Source organism: Solanum dulcamara, chromosome 2 (genome assembly GCF_947179165.1).
Source record: "Solanum dulcamara chromosome 2, daSolDulc1.2, whole genome shotgun sequence".
NCBI lineage: Eukaryota > Viridiplantae > Streptophyta > Magnoliopsida > Solanales > Solanaceae > Solanum > Solanum dulcamara.
Window position 1 is genome coordinate 69,223,884 of NC_077238.1, and position 22,110 is coordinate 69,245,993.

Here is a 22,110-nt window from a genome sequence, read left to right on the forward strand (position 1 = left end):
TGCCAAGCCTTGTTAACACAAATTGCGTTCGGATATTTGCTTATTATTTTTTTCTCTGAAATTTCCGTTTCTCATTAACAGAGCTCTGATTTTGCACTTTCTATAACTGATTTTACTGAATACGGTGCCTCACCGCCCCTTGTTTTTGTTCATCTGTTGCTGTAACAACGGCGACAATAGTTATATATATAATAAGAATATAATTATATTCAGAAGGTATTGTATTTTCCTTTCAGATTTTATGATATTGACGCGAAAATCTGGTTATCGATCTATGTTTTGTTAGTAATAATTGAAAGTGGGCTTCTATTTGTTGTTTCTCTTCAAGATTTTTCTGAGATTTGCTTATTTCAAGGATTTTAGTGCCATTGGTATCTTTGCTCCTTACTGAAAGGTGGCTGCTAATAACTTACTTGGGGTTCAGTAAAGCTTCTTAGAGACAGATCTAGACAGATCCATCCAGATCTCAAGTTTTTCCGGCGAAGCTTCAGTTTTTCTGGCAAAGTATTTTTTTTCCAGGTGTACAAATCTGTATTTCCGGTGACGAACAACCGTTGCAACACAACTAAGTAAGCCGACGTGAACAGTATTCCGACGTGAGCAGTATTTTCCGGCGGCAACCAGGTTCATTTCTACCGGAGTTGGTACCTTCGGTTTTTATATCTTTATATTCTATCCTTTGTTCATATACTGGTAGTTACATTTTGCCGATTTTAAACCCTCGAATAATTTATTAGTTCATACGCATTTTCGTGGCTTTGGATAGTGATGGTAGACTAGGGTCATGTTCTCTCTCATGGACGGGGACGAGGGTAAGGAAAGGTAAGTGGGTTAAAGGAACGTCTAGATTGAGAATAGGTTCTTGGAACATTGGGACGTTAACGGGTAAATCCATAGAACCGGTTAAGATTCTAAAGAAGAGGAAGATTAATATAGCTTGTGTCCAGGAGACAAAATGTGTCGGCTCTAAAGCTAAGGAGGTAGACGGGTATAAGCTTTGGTTTTCTGGTAAATTAAAGTATAGAAATGGGGTAGGCATTTTAATAGACAGTGATTTAAGGGATCAGATGGTGGAGGTTAGGAGAGTCAATGATAGGATGATGTCGATTAAAATGGTCGTTGAAGGGATCACGTTGAACGTTATTAGTGCTTATGCGCCGCAAGTGGGCTTATGCGAGGAGGATAAGAGGTGCTTTTGGGAGCAGTTGGACGAGTTAGTGGGAGGCATACCACCTACTGAGAAGCTTATCGTGGGAGGGGATTTCAATGGGCACATCGGATCTATTTCGGGAGGGTATGATGATGTGCATGGGGGCTTTGGTTTCGGGGACAGAAATGGAGGAGGAACTGCATTGTTGGATTTTGCAAGAGCTTTCGGATTGGTGATAGCCAACTCAAGTTTCCCAAAGAAGGAGGACCACTTGGTAACCTTCCGTAGTTCAGTGGCTAAAACTCAGATAGATTTTTTACTCCTCAGGAAGGATGATAAGGGTTTGTTCAAAGATTGTAAGGTCATCCCGATCGACAACCTTACAACCCGACATAAGCTCTTAGTGATGGATTTAGGGATAAAGATGACAAGGATGAGGAGGGTCGGGGAAGAACGACCTAGGATTAGATGGGGGAGTTTGACAATGGTTAGTGCCCTTGAGATGGGAGAGAAATTGAAGGATATGGGGGCCTGGGATAGTAGTGGGGATGCGAACGATATGTGGGATAGGACAGCTAGTTATATTAGGGTTGTAGCAAAGGAAGTGCTAGGAGTCTCGACAGGCAGTCGTAGTCGGCATCGAGGGGACTAGTGGTGGAATGGAGAAGTGCAAGGGAAAGTGGAAGCAAAGAAGGTGGCGTATGCTAAGTTGATGGAGAGCAAAGATGAGGTGGAGAAGTGGACGAATGGAGAACTGTATAAGATAGCGAGGAAGGAGGCGAAGTCGGCGGTTGCAACGACAAAAATGGCAGCTTTTGAACGTCTTTATGCTGAACTGGAAGAGAAAGGTGGGGACAGAAAATTATTCAGGCTAGCCAGGGGCCGGGAGAGAAGGGCACACGATGTGGATCAAGTGAAGTGCATTAAAGACGAAGACGGAAAAGTATTGGTAGAGGAGACCCTTATCAAACAAAGATGACAGTCATACTTTCATAAACTTTTGAATGACAAAGGGGACAGAGAAATTATGTTGGGAGATTTGGAACATACAGGAAGGAGTCACGATTTTGGGGGTTGTAGGAGTATTACAGTCGATGAGGTTAAGGATGCTGTTCGTAGGATGCGCTGGGGAAGAGCGACCGGACCTGACGAGATCCCTGGAGAATTTTGGAAAAGTGCGGGCTCGGTAGGTTTGGAATGGCTAACTAGGTTATTTAATGTCATCTTTATGACGACAACGATGCCCGTAGAATGGAGATCGAGCATCATGATCCCGCTTTACAAAAATAAAGGGGATAGCCAGAGCTGTGACAACTATAGAGGTATTAAGCTTCTAAGCCATACTATGAAAGTGTGGGAAAGAGTGGTAGAGATGAGGGTGAGGAGAGGCGTGTCTATTTCAGAGAACCAGTTCGGATTTATGCCAGGACGCTCAACTACAGAAGTCATCCACCTTATGAGGAGACTAATGGAGCAATATAGGGAGAGGAAAAGAGACTTGCATATGGTGTTCATCGACTTGGAAAAGGCTTACGATAAAGTCCCACGAGAGATACTATGGAGATGTTTGGAGGCTAAAGGTGTACCTGTAGCGTACATAAGGGTGATCAAGGACATGTACGAGGGTGCCAAAACCAGGGTAAGGACAATAGGAGGGGACTCAGAACACTTCCCAGTTATGATGGGGTTGCACCAAGGATCAGCTCTTAGCCCGTTCCTATTTGCCTTGGTGATGGATGGATTGACGTGACAAATTCAAGGTGAGGTGCCATGGTGTATGCTTTTTGCGGATGACATAGTCCTCATCGATGAGACTCGTAGCGGAGTTAACGCTAAGCTGGAAGATTGGAGACGCACCTTGAAGTCTAAGGGGTTTAAGCTGAGTAGGACCAAGACAGAGTACCTAGAGTGCAAGTTCAGTGAGACACCTTAAGAGGTTGGCGCGGAAGTTAGGCTCGGGGACCAATCCATCCAAAAGAGAAGTAGTTTTAAGTACCTTGATTCTATCATGCAAGACAGCGGAGAGATCGACGAGGATGTTACACACCGTATTGGGGCAGGATGGATGAAATGGAGGCTCGCCTCCGGTGTGTTATGTGACAAGAAGGTGCCACCACAACTTAAGGGCAAGTTCTACAAAGTGGTCGTTAGACCAACTATGTTGTATGGGGCGGAGTGTTGGCCAGTTAAGGTCTACCACGTGCAAAAGATGAAGGTTGCCGAGATGAGAATGTTAAGATGGATGTGTGGGCATACCAGGAGTGACAAGATTAGAAATGAGGCTATTCGAGAAAAGGTAGGAGTGGCCTCGGTGGAAGACAAGATGCGGGAAACGCGACTGAGAGGGTTTGGACATGTGAAGAGGAGAGTCCCAGATGCACCAGTGCGGAGATGTGAGAGGCTGGCCATGGATGGTTTCAGAAGAGGTAGGGGTAGGCCGAAGAAATATTGGGGAGAGGTGATCAGACAGGACATGGCGCATTTACGACTTACCAAGGACATGACCCTAGATAGGAGGGTGTGGAGGACACACATTAGGGTAGAAGGCTAGTACATAGTGGTTTTATTCTCCCCTATTCGTAGGCGTATTAACGCACTATGATTCCTTGTACTCTGATGTATGTTATTTATGGTATTTATGTTATTATCCAATAATAATATCTACTGTTTTTGTGCTTTGATTATACTATTGTTTGGACCATTTTCGTCATCTACTTATTTACTCTAATATTCTTGTCTGACCTTTTTCTATGCTTTTATTGAGCCGAGGGTCTTTCGGAAACAGCCGTCCTACATTGGTAGGAGTCAGGTCTGCGTACACTCTACCCTCTCCAGATCCCACGATGTGGGATTTCACTGGGTTGTTTTTGTTGATGATTTTTATTTCTCCCCCTAGAACTAGTTACTAGGACATCCAATGAAGAAAAAGAAGAACCTTGAAATTTTCTTCTCATTTCTTCGTTCAAGACGCTATTCTTGGCGGAATTCAAAGAGATCACACCATCCGGAGCAGAATTTGACAATGAAGTTCTAAATATTTTCCAAGAGTCTGGTAGGGAACCAAGTAGAAGCAAACCTTAAATTTTTTTTATCAAATTTAATGCCCACAGCAGATAACTGGTTCATGATTCCCTGAAAATTATTTAGGTGATTTGTCATCGGAGAACCATCATGATATTTTAAACTTAACATCTACTTTATTAAGAACATTTTTTTTGTTCCCAGTCTTCCGAGCATACAAGCTTTCAAGATGCTTCCATAGGGTACAAGCATGTGTTTCTCCAAAAATATGGTTCAACACATTATCGTCAACCCATTGCCTAATAAATTCACACTTGTTTGTGCAACATATTCCACTCTTCATCTATTTTATTTTTAGGTTTTATAGTGGTAAAGACTGGTTGATAAAAATTCTTGACATAAAACAGATCTTTCATTTTTTCCCTTTCAAATGACATAATTAACACCATTCAAAGTAACTATTCTACTAGTATTGACTTCCATCATTTTCCCCCCAAAAATATAACTATAGCAAATCAAAGTAAATCTTTTCTGATGTGGAAGTTCAAACTATGCTGCAACCATAGAGTATACTCAAATAAAATCTTGCTCTGATATCAGTTTGTTGAAAAAATGCAGATTAACACAAAATTATATATGGTCAAAATAATGAAATAAAATGAGAAAATAATGACACCAAGAATTTTATGTGAAAACCCTTTTAAATAAGGGGAAAACTACGGGCCAAGAAAAATAACTGACATCATTATAGTAAGAAATTTTACACTGGGTAGTATCGAGTACAACACTCAAAAAAGACCACCACACACTCAAAAGGAATAATACTCTTTTGATTTACCACCTTACAAAAATATCGCCCACACTCTATTTTTTTCTTCACGGATTATTTTTGTATAGTTTATGAAATCCTCACAACTCTCAAAATATTTTATCTCTCTATAAATTGGTGTTATAAAATGAGAAACTGAAGAGCTTCTTTTATAGGGGTGAAGGAACTCTTCTTCCGCATTTTTTACCACCAATCTTGCCACTTTCTTTGCTTAATTAATTGCAAAGAAAATCTGCAGCCTTTGTTGACAAAATTGACAAAAGGGAAAAGAATGGCCTACAATTTTTGTTGAAGAGAAAAAGGTATGAAATGGACTCCACAACAAGGTGATCATTTTTGTTAAGATTTTTTCAATTTTAATGTGACCGTATTTGTGAAACCACACTGAATATATTATTGTAATGATGATAATTTAATTGAGTATCTTTCATATGCAGGTTTGTGAGGTGCAGTCTATCATACGAGCTTGTTTAAAGGAATTCAAATGGAAAGGAATCGATCAACATTCAATAAATCATGACTTTTCTAAAGAAAAAATTGACACTACTTTATTTATAAAGAATGTTCCTTTCTTCCTCCTGGATCCTTTGGTGATTACTTTTCGGTGGTTCTTGTTGCACTAGCTGCTATGAATGTTAAAATTGAGTCTTTGAAAGAACTAATTAGATATGCTACTCTATTTACTATGGAAAAAGAGGGGGAATATAACAAATTGTACATGCATAAACACCCTTCTATTTGATTAACTAAATTTACATACACCTCTGATCTGCCACATGACATAGTAAGTGATCTCAAACTCGAAATATTGAAAATACTCCTAAACTTGGCGACAATTTATTAGGAGTGTATCATGTTGCAAGATCGTGGTGCATTTAAGTTCAGTTAGTCAAGTAATTGAGTGTTTTTAAGATTGTCATTAGTTCGATGATGAAACTAATAATTAGCGCCGAGTTTATGAGTGTTTTCAATAGTTCTCTCTTCTTTATATAGTATCGAAATCAGACTCATCTCAATTTATTGTTTACCTGATGTTAGTCCCCCATCATATACTCTCTCGTACCATTTTATTTGGCACCCTTTGACTTGACACGATATTAAAAAAAGAAGACTTTTAAAACTTGTGGTCTAAAAAATCTTTATATATTTGTGTGGCTATAAATATTTAATTAATGGTAAAATAAAAATTTTAAAGTTAAATTGTTTCTAATTATAATAAGGTGCAATTCTTTTTTTAGAGAGACTACAAAAAGAATGTCACATAAAATGGGATGGAGAAAATATTATTTACGCTGCAAATGTCCAGTCATGAGTGTGCATAAGCTATTGAATCTCACCCCAGACTTTGAGAAGGAAGATCAAACTTGATCCGATGAGATCAAAATTGACATAATAAGACAAATGAGGCCTCTTATTGAATAGAATGAGATTAATTGATCTCCTCATATGAATCTAAATAATTCTCTTTCTCATAAGCTAATTTTAACGTACAATTAGGTCAAGATCCATTTCATAATGTGAGTAATACGACATCCAAATTACGTAAAAAATTGAAACTAATAAGGAAGTTGCCGTGTGATATTTTGTTTGGTATTTGAATTTATTTCCAAGAAATGAGGAAGTACCTTTAACATTTTACAGCTGTATCTTGCTGTGGATAAATATTTTGTTTTTTTCCCAGTTTTCTGTGCTGTTCTTTGACTATTTAGTCCATCGTGTTGGGTGTTTGCCTTAATTTTTTTTGTATAATTTATTTATTTTTTAAAAAGAAAAATATAAAGTCTTTATATTTGACTAGTCCTTTTTTTAGTAGAAAAATGTTTTTGACTCTATAAATAGAGACTCATTCCTTCTTTCATGGTAGCATTCACAATGTAGCCTTAGGGGCTTTGAGAGTTTTGTGTATGAGGAGAATTTGTGAGACACAAGTATTACGTTAACACTTTTGGAAACTTCTTTGTATTTTGAGTGAATTGTGTGAGGTTATTTCTCTCGATATTTTATAGTCTCATATTTATAGTAGATTGCTCATCTCCTCTTGTGGATATAGGTCGGTTGACCGAACCACATTAAATATTTGTTTCTTTTTTAATATATTTCTCGTTTATCTTTTTACTCATGATCTTTCGAAGTTTGCTTTGCGAGTTTTCGCATGAAACTTAATTACTCCGGTCCTAACACAGTGTGGGCATTTCCAATTCCATTGGAGAATCGTGAATTCAACCTTCATTACTGTTATAGTAATAATAATTGCACTCACCGGCCTATATTTTTCTTGTGGAATTAAAATATTCATGGTAAATAGAATAAATATAATATTTTTGGAATAAAATTTAGAATTAATTTTATTTTATATTTAATTTAAGATATTAACTAATTTTAAAATTATATTCTCTTATTATTTATATTAAAATAATAGAATCATATAAAAAATTAAAAAATTATAATAAAAATATCTCAATTCATAAAATATTTTTACCTATCACATCTACGATGAATTAATTATTTCGAGGTAGCTGAATGCAGCACGTATAAGATATTGCCATAATAATTTATTAGAAGGTTCTTATTTCAGTTAATTTCTTGCTCTTATCCTTTTATGATTTTTTATATTTTGATTGCAATGTACTAGAAAGTTCTTATTTCAGTTAATTTCTTGCTCTTACCCTTTTTAGCTTGAGTTTTTTTTTTTGATTTTCTATCCAGTGTTCGGAATCCATAGAGATCCAACTAAATTTAAATTGCGCATTGCAGGGCCCATTTGGAGGTAGCACTCCCAATATGATTTTTTTTCTATTTTCAGAGCTCGAACCTGAAATCGCTGGTTAAGGATGAAACAATCTTACCACTGCACCACAATCCATGTTGGTCTTTTTAGCTCAAGTTTACGCAGAGGTCAATATTAATTGTTTCTCCCGATCTATTTTATTTTTCATGTTTATTAAAAATAATTAATTTTAAATATTTCTATCATAAAAATTAAAAGTGGAAGAAAAAGTAGTATTAAACAAAGTGGAAGAAAAAATAGTATTAAATTAAAATTGAAAAAATAAATAAAGGTAATTTAATTTAATCTAATTATTTTTTTAGTTAATATTTTGTTAAGGACGTGAAAAAGAAAAATATGTTTGTTTTGAAGGATTTGAGAGATACATCTCTCTATTGAGTAAAACTAACTACCAATAGTCTGAACAATTGCATACGCTCCCTCCACTTATAAAACGTAGCAGTAGTTTTCAAGAGTTGCAACTTCTCTATATAATTTTCTGTAAGTTTATCTCTTTTAAACGAATTCCACGATCCAATTAAAATATACAGTATCTCATCCCCTTCTTTCATCCACCTAAGAATACTTTGCCAGATCATCATAGAATAATGGCATTCTAAAAACTAAAAAAATAATTCAATCCAGAACTAGTTTTGGAACCTTAGCTAAACACAAGGTACTGGTTTAATATTGACAAGACCACTTTTCAAATTATTAACTCAAACAAAAACTGTTATTCCAAAATAATTATTTCATTTTTTTAAAAAAAATAATATGAAAATTTGGCCAAATAAAAAAAAAAGGTGAGGCTGGGACTTAAGCAGGTCACCAAACTAGAGATTGCCCCCAGCTGACAAATATTAAATTAGAATTTGGTAGAAAAAGACTTGCTAAAGTCTAACAACATGGAGTATTAAATATTGTATTGACTAGTTATACTATCTTGTTTGCTTAGGTATGTAGTTTTTTTTTTTTCTATCTGAATTGTATGGGGAGTTAATTGTGAACATATTTGTTATTACAAATTAATTAAACTCCGGAGACATATGTTTATTCACTAAATTAAACTAGTGGTACTTTTGTTCTTATGGCTGCTAATGTAAGAGGACATGGAGGAAAAAGTAGTACACTACATCTACATTCATACTAGATAGCTATTTCTCCTTTGAGAATTTTGTATGAATGAATGTAGATGGAAAATGAATGATGGAAAATAGGTACCCTTTTCTTCTTCTTCTTCTTTTTCTCTTTCTACTAAAAGAATGATGGAAAATAGAATTATTCACTGGGTTATTGATTTACCAAGCACTTGTTGATTCCTTCTATTGCCCGTTTGATAAGTAAGCCTCGTTATCCTGACTTTTCTCTGTTAGGCGGCCTCTCATTGCTTATCATTCCGAGAAATCTTTAAAATTGAGTTATGATCACAAGTAAACAATTAGTATCTTAATTAAAGGTGTAATATACACTCTCTTTATTTACTTTTATTTGTCCTATTTAGATTTTGCACGCTCTTTAGAAAATAATGATTGATCTGGGTATTTTATCACAATACTCATATTAATTGATATTTAGTCTTAGATATTGAAAGATAATTGAAGGAATAAATAGTTAAAGGGATACAACTAGAGCTGTTAGAATGGGCTGGCGAACCCAACCCAACCCTAAAGGACTAGCGAGTTAAATTGGTTAGGACGGGCTGACCTTTTTAACTAAAGGACCTATAAAATAGTAGAATCCAACCCTAGGCGGGCTACGGATTGGGACGAATTGTCCCTTCAATCAAAAGATGAACAACATTGGCCTCTTAAAAAGACTATCGAACATTGATGAACACAACACTAATACATCAAAAATTCACATATCCACGAGTTGTATACACTTTAGTGGAATACTTACAAAACAACAGAATAGTCAAGATACAACAATCAACATCCATAGGATTCATTAGAACAACATACATTATATGATCATTTTTTTTCATAAACTAGACAAAAAAGGAAAAATGAAAAATTAGGCATAAACACAAGAGTAAAATAGGTCAAAGATTCATAGTTATACTAACTGCAATTGCCTAGTTGTTGAAGATTTGGCAAAATAAAATACTACTTAAAATATATATAACAAATATTTTTAAAATTCACGACCCACAGGCTAGCCTTTGAGGCTCGTGGATTGAGGCTATGAGGCTGGCCGACCAAATGAAATTGAGCTAAAAAGTTTCGTTCCTAAATGGGCTGACAAAATTTAGCCCAATCCTATTTAATTCAAGGGTTAGATTGGACCGATCTCACGGGGCAAGCCCATTTTAACTAAGGTACTAATTAGGGAGAATTACCCATTTACACATATTATATTACCATATTTACTAATACTCCCAACTAGTTGGAAAAATATCAAAAATCCCTATTTTTTTAACTCTCTCCCTATTTCACTGATACATCACTTTTACCTTATATCAGTTACCTAAATTTACGCCTATTCTTTAGCCTCATTGATGGCAGTTTCTTATTTTCAATTTCAGTCCATCTATTACTCAATTTCAAGAATCCAAGTAAGGTATATTCAAGTTTTTCCTTTAATGGTGTCTCACTTCATTCTCACCTTCTTCGATTTCCTCTGTTTTCTTCTGTAATTTTTTTTCTCACATTGTTCACTGATTCACATGGAATCTGCTCCATCTTTTAGTGTTGGTCTCACTCAGTTAAATAAAAATCAAGAAAATCTTGATTCACCGGACGAGGTTAGATCCAAACATCGTAACGATCCATCAGTGATGGATAAGCTCCGTGAGAAATTGAAATTAAAATCTCAAGTTCAACATTCACCCAAAGAAGCCAACAAGAAGATTGAAGGAGTTTCAACACGCCCTTTTTTTAATGTGGTTTTTTACTACTCCTGATACATAGAATTTTATGTATCATATTCATATGTATCAAGCTTGCATGAGAATGTGATACATCCTGTTTATATTTTTTTTAAATGTCATTTTTATAAAGTTTTACTAATTCCTGATACATATACTTTATGTATCAGATTCTTATCTATTTCATGATACATTGTCTTTTTGTATCAAATGCTCATATATCAGGATTTACTGCTTCTGATACATGTTATTTATATATCAGATTCTCAAGTATCAAGCTTAATGAGAATCTGATACATCCTGTTTATATAATTTTTTTAAATGTCCTTTTTCTAAAGTTTTACTGATTCCTGATACATCTATTCTATGTATCAGATTCTTATCTTTTTTTTTATACATCTTTTTTTATCGGATTCTTATGTATCAAATGTTAATGCTCCTGATACATCTTGTTTATGTATCAAGATATAATGCTTCTGATACATCATGTTTAAATATAAAAATTAAGTTGTATTTAATCAGTTTCCATGTCAATGCAGGGAATGAAGTACGTCATCAAGAAGATTCCCTCACACTCCCTAAGATTCGGCACTGCATATACGACTAATTTTATTGATGATTTCAAATCATAAATAAGTGATGAAGCTATACAATTATTTTGACAAACCATACTTGGTCACTATCTAGATATGCCACAGTGCAATTTTCAAGGGCAAATCATCAAATGCCTCTTACTTCTTGAGGTCGAGCAAAAAAACAGAGAGGAATTGCACAGTATGGGTGCATGTCTGTAATGTCTAGAAGGCCAAGGATGGTTATGTTAGCGACAACGATGATCCAAAAAAAACTAAGAGAGATTTCATACATCCTGGTCAAGGAAAACCGATGGACGTCGAATAGTTTTTTTTTTAATTTTATAGTAATAGAATGTACAATTATATTTTTGCACCAATAGTAAATATTTTTTTTGGCTATTCAACAATTTAGCAGACTTTTAAGTTTTTCTAATATTTATGTATCATATTTTGATTTATTAAACTTGAATGCTTCCGATACATCTACTTCATGTATCACATGTTAATATATCAAGATTTAATGATTCTGATACATCTACATTTTTGTATCAAAATCTCATGCATCAATATTTACAGCTTCTGATACATATTGTTTATGTATCAGATTGTAATGTATCAAGATTTAATAATTCTGATACATCTACATTTATGTATCAGAATTTCATACATCAATCTTTACAGCTTCTGATACATATTGTTAATGTATCAGATTGTAATGTATCAAGATTTAATGATTCTGATACATCTACATTTATGTATCATAATTCATGCATCAATCTTTACAGCTTCTGATACATATTGTTTATGTATCAGATTGTAATGTATCAAGATTTAATGATTCTAATACATCTATATTTATGTATCAGAATCTCATGCATCAATCTTTACAACTTCTGATACATCTACAACCTATATCAATACAACATGTTATGTATCAACCATAATCCAGTTGACAAACTAATACAACAACCTTTAAAGTATCAACCTTAATACGTCGAATGTTTATGTATCTGCTATTCATATGTATCAGATTCGAAATCACTATCAATACCAAGTAACTTACAATGAACATAATTACCAATCATCCATATATAAATTATTGATATTCAATTACTATTCTGGTTAATTGATATATGTATCAAATACAACCCACAATGTAAAAAAACTATGTAAATGTAAATACATGATCCAAATAAAATGTATCCTGGCATAACAAAACATTATTTCTCTTTGAGAATGAAATTACAAGTCTTTCTGTTATGGCCTTCATGGCCACAACGACTACAAGAATTTGTGCTCGTTCTTATCTTCTCACTAGAGTACTTTTTTCTTCCTTTCTTTGGTCTTCCTGGCATCCTTTTGTATCTTGGTGGCAAGACGAATTCTTCTAAAAGTTCTTTTAGAATAGAACAATCTTTCTTATCTGGCATTGGAATCATTGAAAATTCATAAGTAATTCCCAATGCCTCTGACTTGTAGTAATCAGAACAGTATGGGTGCATGTATATAATGTTCTTGCTCTTCAACACTACAATTGCGTGTGGACATGGTATCTCGTCTAATTGAAACCTGCCACAATTGCATGTTTTTCTTTCAAGACACACAATGTATCCTATACCTGACTCATAAACAGAATAAAGATATTCTGATGAAGCAACAATCTGCATTAAATAATTATCACAGATATGTATCAGCAATGATGTATCAAATACAGAAATGATGTATTAGAACTGATGTATCAGGTAATACCGATAACAGAAAATACAAAACTGATGTGTCCTATAGCTATGTATCAAGCAACTATGTATCAAGTAGATAACTTTTCCAATTTAACTGTGATCTCTTTTATTTAGTTAACTAGCCTTTTTTTGGTGTGTGGTGAGATAACTGCTGCGATCCTCTGTTGTGCAGACAAAATTACTTAAAAAAAATAACTGGTGTGTACCTTCATTCTCGAACACTTCATTGTGTTTGATACTAGGATATCTTCGAATTTTCTACCCAAAATATGTTTTGTATAAGCTGTTATTTCCCTATTTTTGCAGTTCCAAGCACCAAATAACATTCTCGTTTGCTCCAAAAGGTCAATTATAGGCAGCTCTCGTGCTTCAACAAGACATCCATTGATGTGCTCTGTTTTTGAGTTTTCTTTCATAGTCAAGATCTGTTTCTTTTTTTAAAGAATTCTTTGCCTTAATTAGTATGGTAATTGATTGAAACAATCAATCATAACTTGAATTACGTTACTTCCCATAATTAACCCAACAACATTAATTGTTTTACACCCAAAAACTGCCTTTTCAGTATGTGATTTAGGTAAAGTTTACTACTAATTAACCGAGGAAAAAGATGGGTACAAGATTTGGCAAATATATCTGTCCCAATAGACACTTACATCATCAAGAAAATTCCACTATAATTAATGGAAGGGAAGTCATCAATACATTTTTTTTGAAACATGAAAAACTTAAATACGAAAAATGCTATGTCAAGTTCTAAGGAATATAACATAGAAAAATGGAAACACATCTATAATTCAATATTCCACAGAATGACATGCATGTCTAATAGGTTAGTCGAATTTTTTTCTCTTTCGTAAGAGAAGGATCTTGAATAATTGGGTGAGGGAATGTGATACTCGACATCTTTAAAAAAAGTAGATCATTTTGTTGGAACAATGAACATCATTGTTAATTAACACTACAATTACTCAAGTAGTAGAAAAGTTTCAAGCATGTGCAAGCAGAGTCAAAATTAGAAGTTTATAAATTTGAAATCTTGATTATTTTAAGTTATTGCATTTTAAATTAGTATATATATATATATATTCAAGAAAAAGAATTAAGATGAATATAACGTTTGAACCAAGATTACTGAATTTGACCTAACTCATGATATGTGTTTGCAATAAATTTTCGTAGTGCTGAAAATTAACTACAATCAAAATAAATAAAAGAAAAAGTAATTTTATTGATGAATCTTTGTTAGTAAAATTCCATTGTTCTCTTGATTCTTCTCTTCTAATATGTTTCCGTAATTCGAGGGTCGGCAGTAGCATATTTCTCGAATGCAGGAGGATGTAGACTTCCTTGAGATGTGTTTGATCTCCGGGAACGTCAAAAAGTGCTTCGTCGTTTCAAATCGATCTCCAAGAAGAACTCCGTTGACCACTCCTTCGAAGAACTATGTATTGGTGTTGTAGCTTTTCTCCAGTACTTGGAGAATGTCCCCAGAAAATTATGTAACCATCTTATTTATAGTGGTAGGAGGGAGGCACTCCAAATATGGATGAACTCTTTTGCCTTCTTCTGATTGGTTCCTATAAATCTTCAAGCTTATCAAAAATACTATATGATAAGGTTGCTTTTTGATTAGTTGTTGGACTTTAACCAGGATTGCCACATCATTTGAACACGTGGCATCCTCTTGTAACTCTTTAACTTGACTGGAATGCCAAGTCATCTTGACACGTGGCATGAGCTTGGGTCTCAAGATGAAATGGACTTTGGACTTGAAGTTAATAAAATTGACTTATGCATTTGTGAAGCCCAAATTAATTATTTCAATCCCAAAAGTATGAATTTAATCCAAATTTAATATGATTTAAATTCAATAAAATTTATGTGTCTACAGATGCCCCCTATTTCAAGACTTGTCAAAGTCGATGACGGGTCTTGAAGTACTGTTGATGAGCACATCCAATATTGTCTTGCAAAATGTTTTGAAAAAACTTGTTCATGCATTTCATGCACACTTGACCTAAAGTTTGCTTTAAAGTGATGACAAACAAGCCTAATGATCGCCTCTTCCTTTAAGATTGGAGGAGAGCATATAGAAATAGGTCTTTGAGTCCGAGTTTGCACCTTTGAACTTTTTCTTTTTGGCAGGAAGATACCAATTTAAACACTTTTTCATATTCACGGCATATTAATGTCTTCAAAGAGAACTAGGATTTTGACTCCTATTGTATCATGGAATCCAAGTCCTTTGCGAAAATAAATTCTTTTTGAAAGCAAATTGGATTTCCCCATTCGTGAATCTATAATCATAGCTAGAATATAATCAGGTCGCTGCCAAGCTCACGAAAAAGAACTGAAGTTCACTCCAAGAGTTATCAAGAAACAAAACCGCAAGAATTATCAAGAAACGAACTTCGGCTCACTGTACGCTGGTTGTATCAACTTCGCACAAGCTCACGAAAAACTTCATATCTTGATTTAGGAATATCAAAATCATGAGCAGTTTATGGCACTGGAAAGTAGACTCAAAGAGCTACATTCCGCACGGAAACCACGATCAGATTATTCCTAAATTATCAAAAGTATATTTTTGAAATCAACCCTCAAATTCTGGTTCACTGGTCATCTCTATTTTATGTGGCTTCATGAAAAATATCCTATCTCGACTTAGGAACATCAAAATTAAGAACGGTTTGTGGCATCGGAAAGTACACTAAAAAGGCTATGTTTCACTAGAAACCATGATCATATTGATCCTAATTTAACTCAGATATTTTTTGAAAATAAACTTCAAGTTCTGATTCGCTGGCCATCTCTGTTTTACATAGCTTCATGAAAAAAATTATATCTTGACTTAGGAACATTGAAATCACGAGCGGTTTACGGTATCAGAAAGTAGAGTCAAAGGGCTACATCTCACATGGAAACCATGATCAGATTGATCAAATTATCTCAGATATATTTTTGAAAACAATCTCTGAGTTCTAATTCGCTGATCATCTCTTGTTTTGTGTAGCTTTGCGGAAAACATCATATCTTGACTTAGAAATATCCAAATCATGAGCAAGTTGCGGAATTGAGAATTAGACTCAAATGGCTACATCTCACATGAAAACCACGATCAGATTATTCCTAAATTATCCTAGTTAATTTTCTGAAGTTTAGCTTTTTCATCAGCTTTGTGTGATTTCATCCATTTCATCTTAATCCTTTCGGCAGGTCTTCAAACAAAGAGAATATAATTACACCTTTCTGCGAGTAAGATGAACTTCCTTGATCTCATATTTCCACATCCTCAACTTGAGATATCGAACGACAAGGAAGACTCACATGCTAAAATCCTCGCTTTGGCAGTCCACACTTCAGTGATTAGTGCCTTCTCTCTTGATAAAGGATCATCTGCCAAATCCCCTCATCTAGCCCAATGGTTGACAAAGGAGGTAATTGATGTTCTAGACTTTAATATTACTGTTAGCACCACTGCTTTTATTCTGCAATTGTCTACACATGATAAGGAAGTTGATGCTATTTTTCCCAAAATTTTTGACAAAAGTCTCACCTCATGGAGTTATCCTCAATCTGGTTTCGGTGAATTTCGATATACGGCTCGCAATTGGAAATGGGCAGAGGATATTCTTAGCCGTAACAAGGAAGTGTTGGAGCACATCAAGGTATATGACACCATCTTTGCCACTTTATTCATATATGATATCAATGATAACGTGTTACAGGCCTTTTGCAAACTTTGGCATTCATCGACTAACACTATGTGTGTTGGCATTGGTGAGCTCTCTATTTCATTATGGGATATGCGCATGATTGGAGGACTTCCTGTCCATGGAGCTTTCTATGACGAAGTCATTTCTTCAGCCCAAAAATTGACACAAGCAAATCAATAAGGAAAATTATTTTTGCCTAAAACTTGTGCCTACTTATTTTCAGCATTTTATCGACTTTTAGAGGGTGAGATTCTGTCCGTGATTGGGTGAGTTTCTGGTTCAAAGGGGCAGACAGGTATACAGAGCCTCTACCACGAGTGCCTAAGCAGCAAGCTAAACCAAGATCAAGTCATAATCCTTCAGGCTATATTGATATGTCATTTTTACCGCGAATTGAGGAAGAGAACGCTCCTTTCATTGAGTTAGGCGTGGAGGGATCTCTTAGAGAAGAGATGAATTTAGCTGCCTTTCTCGCCTGTTGGCTTTGTAAGTTCGCTTTTCCAACTAACAAAATTGACACCATCCATCCAAGTGTTTTCAAGGTTTCAAGCTTCATGGCTCATAGGGAGAAGTTCGGACTAGCAATACCCATCTTGGCTAGTATCTACAAAGGCTTGAAAGAGATCTCATCTTCATCAAACTTAAGTGCAAGCGACATAATTTTTTTCATACAGTATGTCTATGGATGGATTAGTTGTTATTTTGACACTTACTATCAGGCCAATCGTCATCAGAGTGCTGCTCGTATGTGTAAGATTGATGGAGAGTGAATGGCTAAATACTTTGACCTTGTAGATGCGCGATGACTATTTCAAGATGTGAATATTCGCCATCTTCACCACCTGGCCATGCTACAGCCTAAAGAGTTGCTTATCACAGATAGCGACGACTTGTCTAGCTCTTGGAATGATTATTTCATTAGCCTTTGTTCTAGTTATATCACCATTAGACGTGATGATCACCTTGTTACGGAGCCTTACAACCCTCATAGATTTAGCCGTCAATTTGGGTTCAATCAAGACTTACCTGGTAGCTTCATTGAACGACAATTTAACGTCACACTACAAGAATTGATACAACTTTGGGATTCCTGCACTCGCATTGGTAGTTCCTCAACAATTATCATACCACCACATCCTGATAGGCCTTTAACGACCTGTAGATATGCAAAGTGATGGTCAAGTGGTCGAACAAAACCTGTTGGGAAGAACAAAATTATCTTAAAATGTTCGAAGCATATCGACACTCAAGAATCATCTAAAGTTCACCACTTTCAAACACAAGATCAAAATAAGTCTTCCTTTTCTTCTTTTGTTAAGTCACAAGCAAGATGGTCATCTAAGTCTTCGACTTCAAAAGGTGAGTCAGTGTGAAATGGGGATGGAGCTCAGCTACTTTCATCGACATCAAAAATAGATATCACACTCTCTGTGGTGCTGGACAATATTTGCAAGAGAAAAAATCCTCCTATTTCCTCTGAGAACGATTTTGGGCAGATTTTGACCGAAGTATTTTCCAAAAACAAGACTTCAATTACTCTTTTGGATGAAGTCGTAGATGCTAATGGAGATACCAGCTCGACAAAAGTTGACCCGAAACCAGATCAACACTGGAATGGTAAAAGAAAGAAGGTAAAAGATCAAGGTGCCGAACCCATTGACCTGGACACTGTCACCATAGATAGTGAGACATTTTTTATCGATTCTCCTAGCTCCATTATGTCATTGCCTGAACTCGCAGGCTAAGTAAAATCTCTTTTCTTCCTTTTTCTTTTCACTGCGTTTATTTTAGGCTTTGTTAACCTCTTTTTCTTATGTTTTCTTTTTGAAGTTGGATATCAAGGATGCATCTGCTAATATATTTAGTGATATTTTTGATGAAGATGGTACTACGAGCCCAAGCTGCCCCGATATATCTTTACTTCCCCTCTAGAAGCTTTGGAAAACAAAGCAAAAGTTGCAACTGCTCTAGTCAAATCTTCAAATATTTTTGTTCCTTCGTCATGCTTGTCGCCACTTGCTTTCCCTAATTTTGAATCACAAGAGACGATTTCTACTTTCAAAATACATTATGTTTCCAAGATGTGGGGTGTCTTGTGCGAGTGGGTGACAAGATTCTCCTTTGATTCCCGAGATAACTTCTTAAAGTTAAAAAAATGGTGTTAACTTGATTCTAGAAGAGGTCAAAGAGACTAATACCATCAATACTTCTATTATGGAGGGTTCTATTAAAGCTCTTTTTGATACATATGAGGAGTATGACATCATGAAATCATCTTCATCTTAGAAAATGACCAAAGAATCCCACCAAAAATTGCTCTTTGATGTGCAAAAACATCTTATCGATGCAAAGGAGGAAAGCACAAAAGCGAACGAACGCATGAAGGATCTTTGAGCAACTCTTGCAAAGGTTGACGTAGAATTGAAAGCCCTGTCTGCGAAGAAGAAGAAGACCATTGCACGTATATAGGAACAAAAGAAACAGTTATCTAAAAGTCAAAAGAAGATTATCACTTTTGAAGGCGAGATTCAAACCATTGAGAAGAGTCATCCATTGTCTGAAGATGAAGTGGAAAAGTTATCCAAATTGGAAGAGGCCGTTGAAATGAGGCGCCAACAAATCCTAGAATTCAAACCTTTTTCGTAGTTTAGATTCTTGCTTAGGATGTTTTTTTCCTTTTAAATTTCTTATAATGATGTATGGCATTTCTTTCTTGGAACAATAACATCATCTCTTTGTTTTAATATGAATCGTCTCACTTTGAAATTAGTATATCTTCTCTTTTTCTTTTTATTAAATGAACACAACTGATGAATCTGCCCCCATTTTAAATTGAACTCAATGATCTATAGTAAAATATCAGTTCAAAATTTCTTCTGGATGAATCATAAGTAACCTCTGAAGTTGAATTCGAAATCAAATATGCCCATTTAGCAGCTTTGAGCAGCTTTAGTAAAAAAATTCATAACTCGGCGTAGGATTGTCGGAATCATGAGATTCATATTTCTTTGGAAATAAGACTTCAAGAAATACAATATATTTAAAAATCACAGCCATAGGACTTATGGATTAGTACAGATATTGCCTCAAAGTCAGCTTATAAATTGACCGTGCTTGGTTCTTCATATTTGTGCGGCCGTGGTAGAAAATTCATAACTCAGTGTAGGATTGTCGGAATTATGAGATTATTATTTACTTGGAAAAGAGACTCCAAGTACTACAATATATGTAAAAATCACAGCCATAGGACTTGTGGATTCGTACATATTTCATTTTGAATCCAGCTCACCATTCTATCGTGCTTGGCTCTTCAGCTTTACGCGACCGTGGTAGAAAATTCATAACTCGGCGTAGGATTGTAATAATCATGAGATTATTTTTAGTTGGAAATAAGACTTCAAGAACTACAATATATGTAAAAATCACAACCATAGGACTTGTGGATTAGTACAGATTTTATTTTGAAGTCAGTTCACCATTCTGCCGTGCTTGGTTCTCCAGCTTTATGCGGCCGTTGTAGAAAATTCATATTTCGAAGAAGGGATATCTAACTCATATGCTAACTATTACACTTCAAAGAACTATTGTGATGATCAACCAAGGGTGCAACTTTTTTTTGTTTTTTAACTCATATGACTGAACTTATAATAATATTCTAAGCTATCTACGTACCTCAAGAGGATCAAGTCATAACGTAGTTCATAAAGATGAGTTTTTTTTTGTCCCAACTTTTGCCTAGACCTCCTTTTTCGAGGTTTTCAACCTAGCGGACCCCTTTTATTTTTTGAGCCATACACAGTTTAAACTCATGCAGGCCAGGAGTATAGGCGACCTTCATGGGAAGTATTGCTTCAGGAATTTGCCGTTGATTGGACCAACTCTTAAACCATCTTTATCAATAATTTTGTATGCACCATTTGTATATGCTTCCTTCATGATGAATGGACCATCCCATTTTGATGTGAACTTATCACCCATGCGCCTGTTGAGGATTATGGGTCTTCGAATAGCTAAGACCAAGTCTCCATCTTGAAATTATCGTGGCCGCACTTTCTTGTTCAAAGCTCTTGCTAGTCAGGCTTGATAACATTCCAACTTTTGTTGTGCTTCTAATCTTCTCTTATCCAATGCTTACAACTCTGCTAGATGAAGTTGAGTGTTGCTTTCGGCCGTAAGTCCTTCTTGGATTGCGATTCTCGGTGATGGAATTTGTTGCTCTAATGGAAGGACCGTTTCTACACCATATACTAGAGAGTATGAAGTCGTTTGTGTAGCAGTTCTGAAGGTTGTTCGATATGCCCATAAAGCTTCACCAATTTTCTCATGTCACTCTCTTTTATTCTTTGCAACGACTTTCTTCAACAGGTTACCAAGTGTCTTGTTAAAAGCTTCAATAAGGCCATTGGCAGGTGCATTGTACATTGAAGATTTGCGTTGCTTGAAACTGAATTTCTCGCACAAACTCCTCATAAGCTTTTTGCCGAAAGACGTTCCATTATTAATAATTATGTATCTTGCTATGCCATACCTGAAGATTATATTTGACTTGATGAAGTCAACAATAGTCTCCTTCTTCACCTCCTTTAACAAAATAGCTCCAGCCTACCTTGAGAAGTAATCAATGGCTACCAAGATGTACATCTGCCCTTTTGATGACTTTGGAAGAGGCCCAATAATATCAAGTCCCCACGCATCGAAAGGCCATGAAGCCACAGTTGGATGAAGTGGCTCAAGGGGTTGGTGTGTGTAATTGGAATGGAATTGATATGCTTGACACCTTTTGGCATGCTCTAGACAGTCCATCACCATTGTTGGCTAGTAGTATCCCATCCTCTTGATACGAAAATGCAATTTAGGCCCTGATTGGTATGATTTGCAAGTGCCAAAATGTGTTTCTTCCATTGTTTGTCGAGCTTCTTCTTTATCAATACACCGTAGGAATATTCCTTCATATGAGCGACGGAATAATATTCCTTCATAGAAAATGAACAGTGGTGCCCTTCTCTTGATTTCTGCTTTTTTTCATGGATCTTCAGGCAATCTTTCATGTTCGAGGTATTCAATTAGTGGTTGTCTCCAATCTTCTTGTTCAATAACTTTAATGGACGTATGGTGGCTTTCATTGATTTGAAGATCAAGACATCCAGGAATGACCCATCGATGACACACACACACCTTTGTTGATTCTTTCTCTCTCAATGCCACTTTTGTAGCCAAGTTAGCCAAAGCATCAGCCATGCGGTTTTCTTCTCTTGGAACATGGTTTAAGAACACTTGATCGAATCTTTCAAGCAAATAGACAACATATTGATGATATGGAAAAAGATCTTCTTTCTTTACCTCATAACTCCCCAAGAGTTGATTGATGATTAACGTAGAGTCATCATAAATATCCAATTGTGTGATCTTCACGTCCGATGCCATTTCAAGACCAATAATCAAAG

General features: G+C 35.5%; 1 protein-coding gene across 1 annotated transcript; it reads right to left on the reverse strand.

Moving 5' to 3' along the window:
- Positions 1 to 20,992: 20,992 nt before the first annotated feature.
- On the reverse strand, positions 20,993 to 21,475 carry LOC129872563 (uncharacterized). Its single transcript, XM_055947524.1, has 2 exons — positions 21,273 to 21,475; positions 20,993 to 21,194 (listed from the first exon to the last, which is right to left on the reverse strand). The coding sequence occupies exons 1-2, from the start codon at positions 21,473 to 21,475 to the stop codon at positions 20,993 to 20,995; spliced, it is 405 nt and encodes a 134-aa protein (XP_055803499.1).
- Between the last annotated feature and the right edge of the window lie 635 nt (positions 21,476 to 22,110).

Excerpts from the sequence above, each read along its gene's own strand:
- LOC129872563 (XM_055947524.1), bottom strand. The coding sequence starts at position 21,475 with ATGGTGATGGACTGTCTAGAGCATGCCAAAAGGTGTCAAGCATATCAA. Across the intron at positions 21,195-21,272 it reads GCCATTGATTACTTCTCAAG|GTATGGCATAGCAAGATACA; the intron begins GTAGGCTGGAGC and ends TATAATCTTCAG.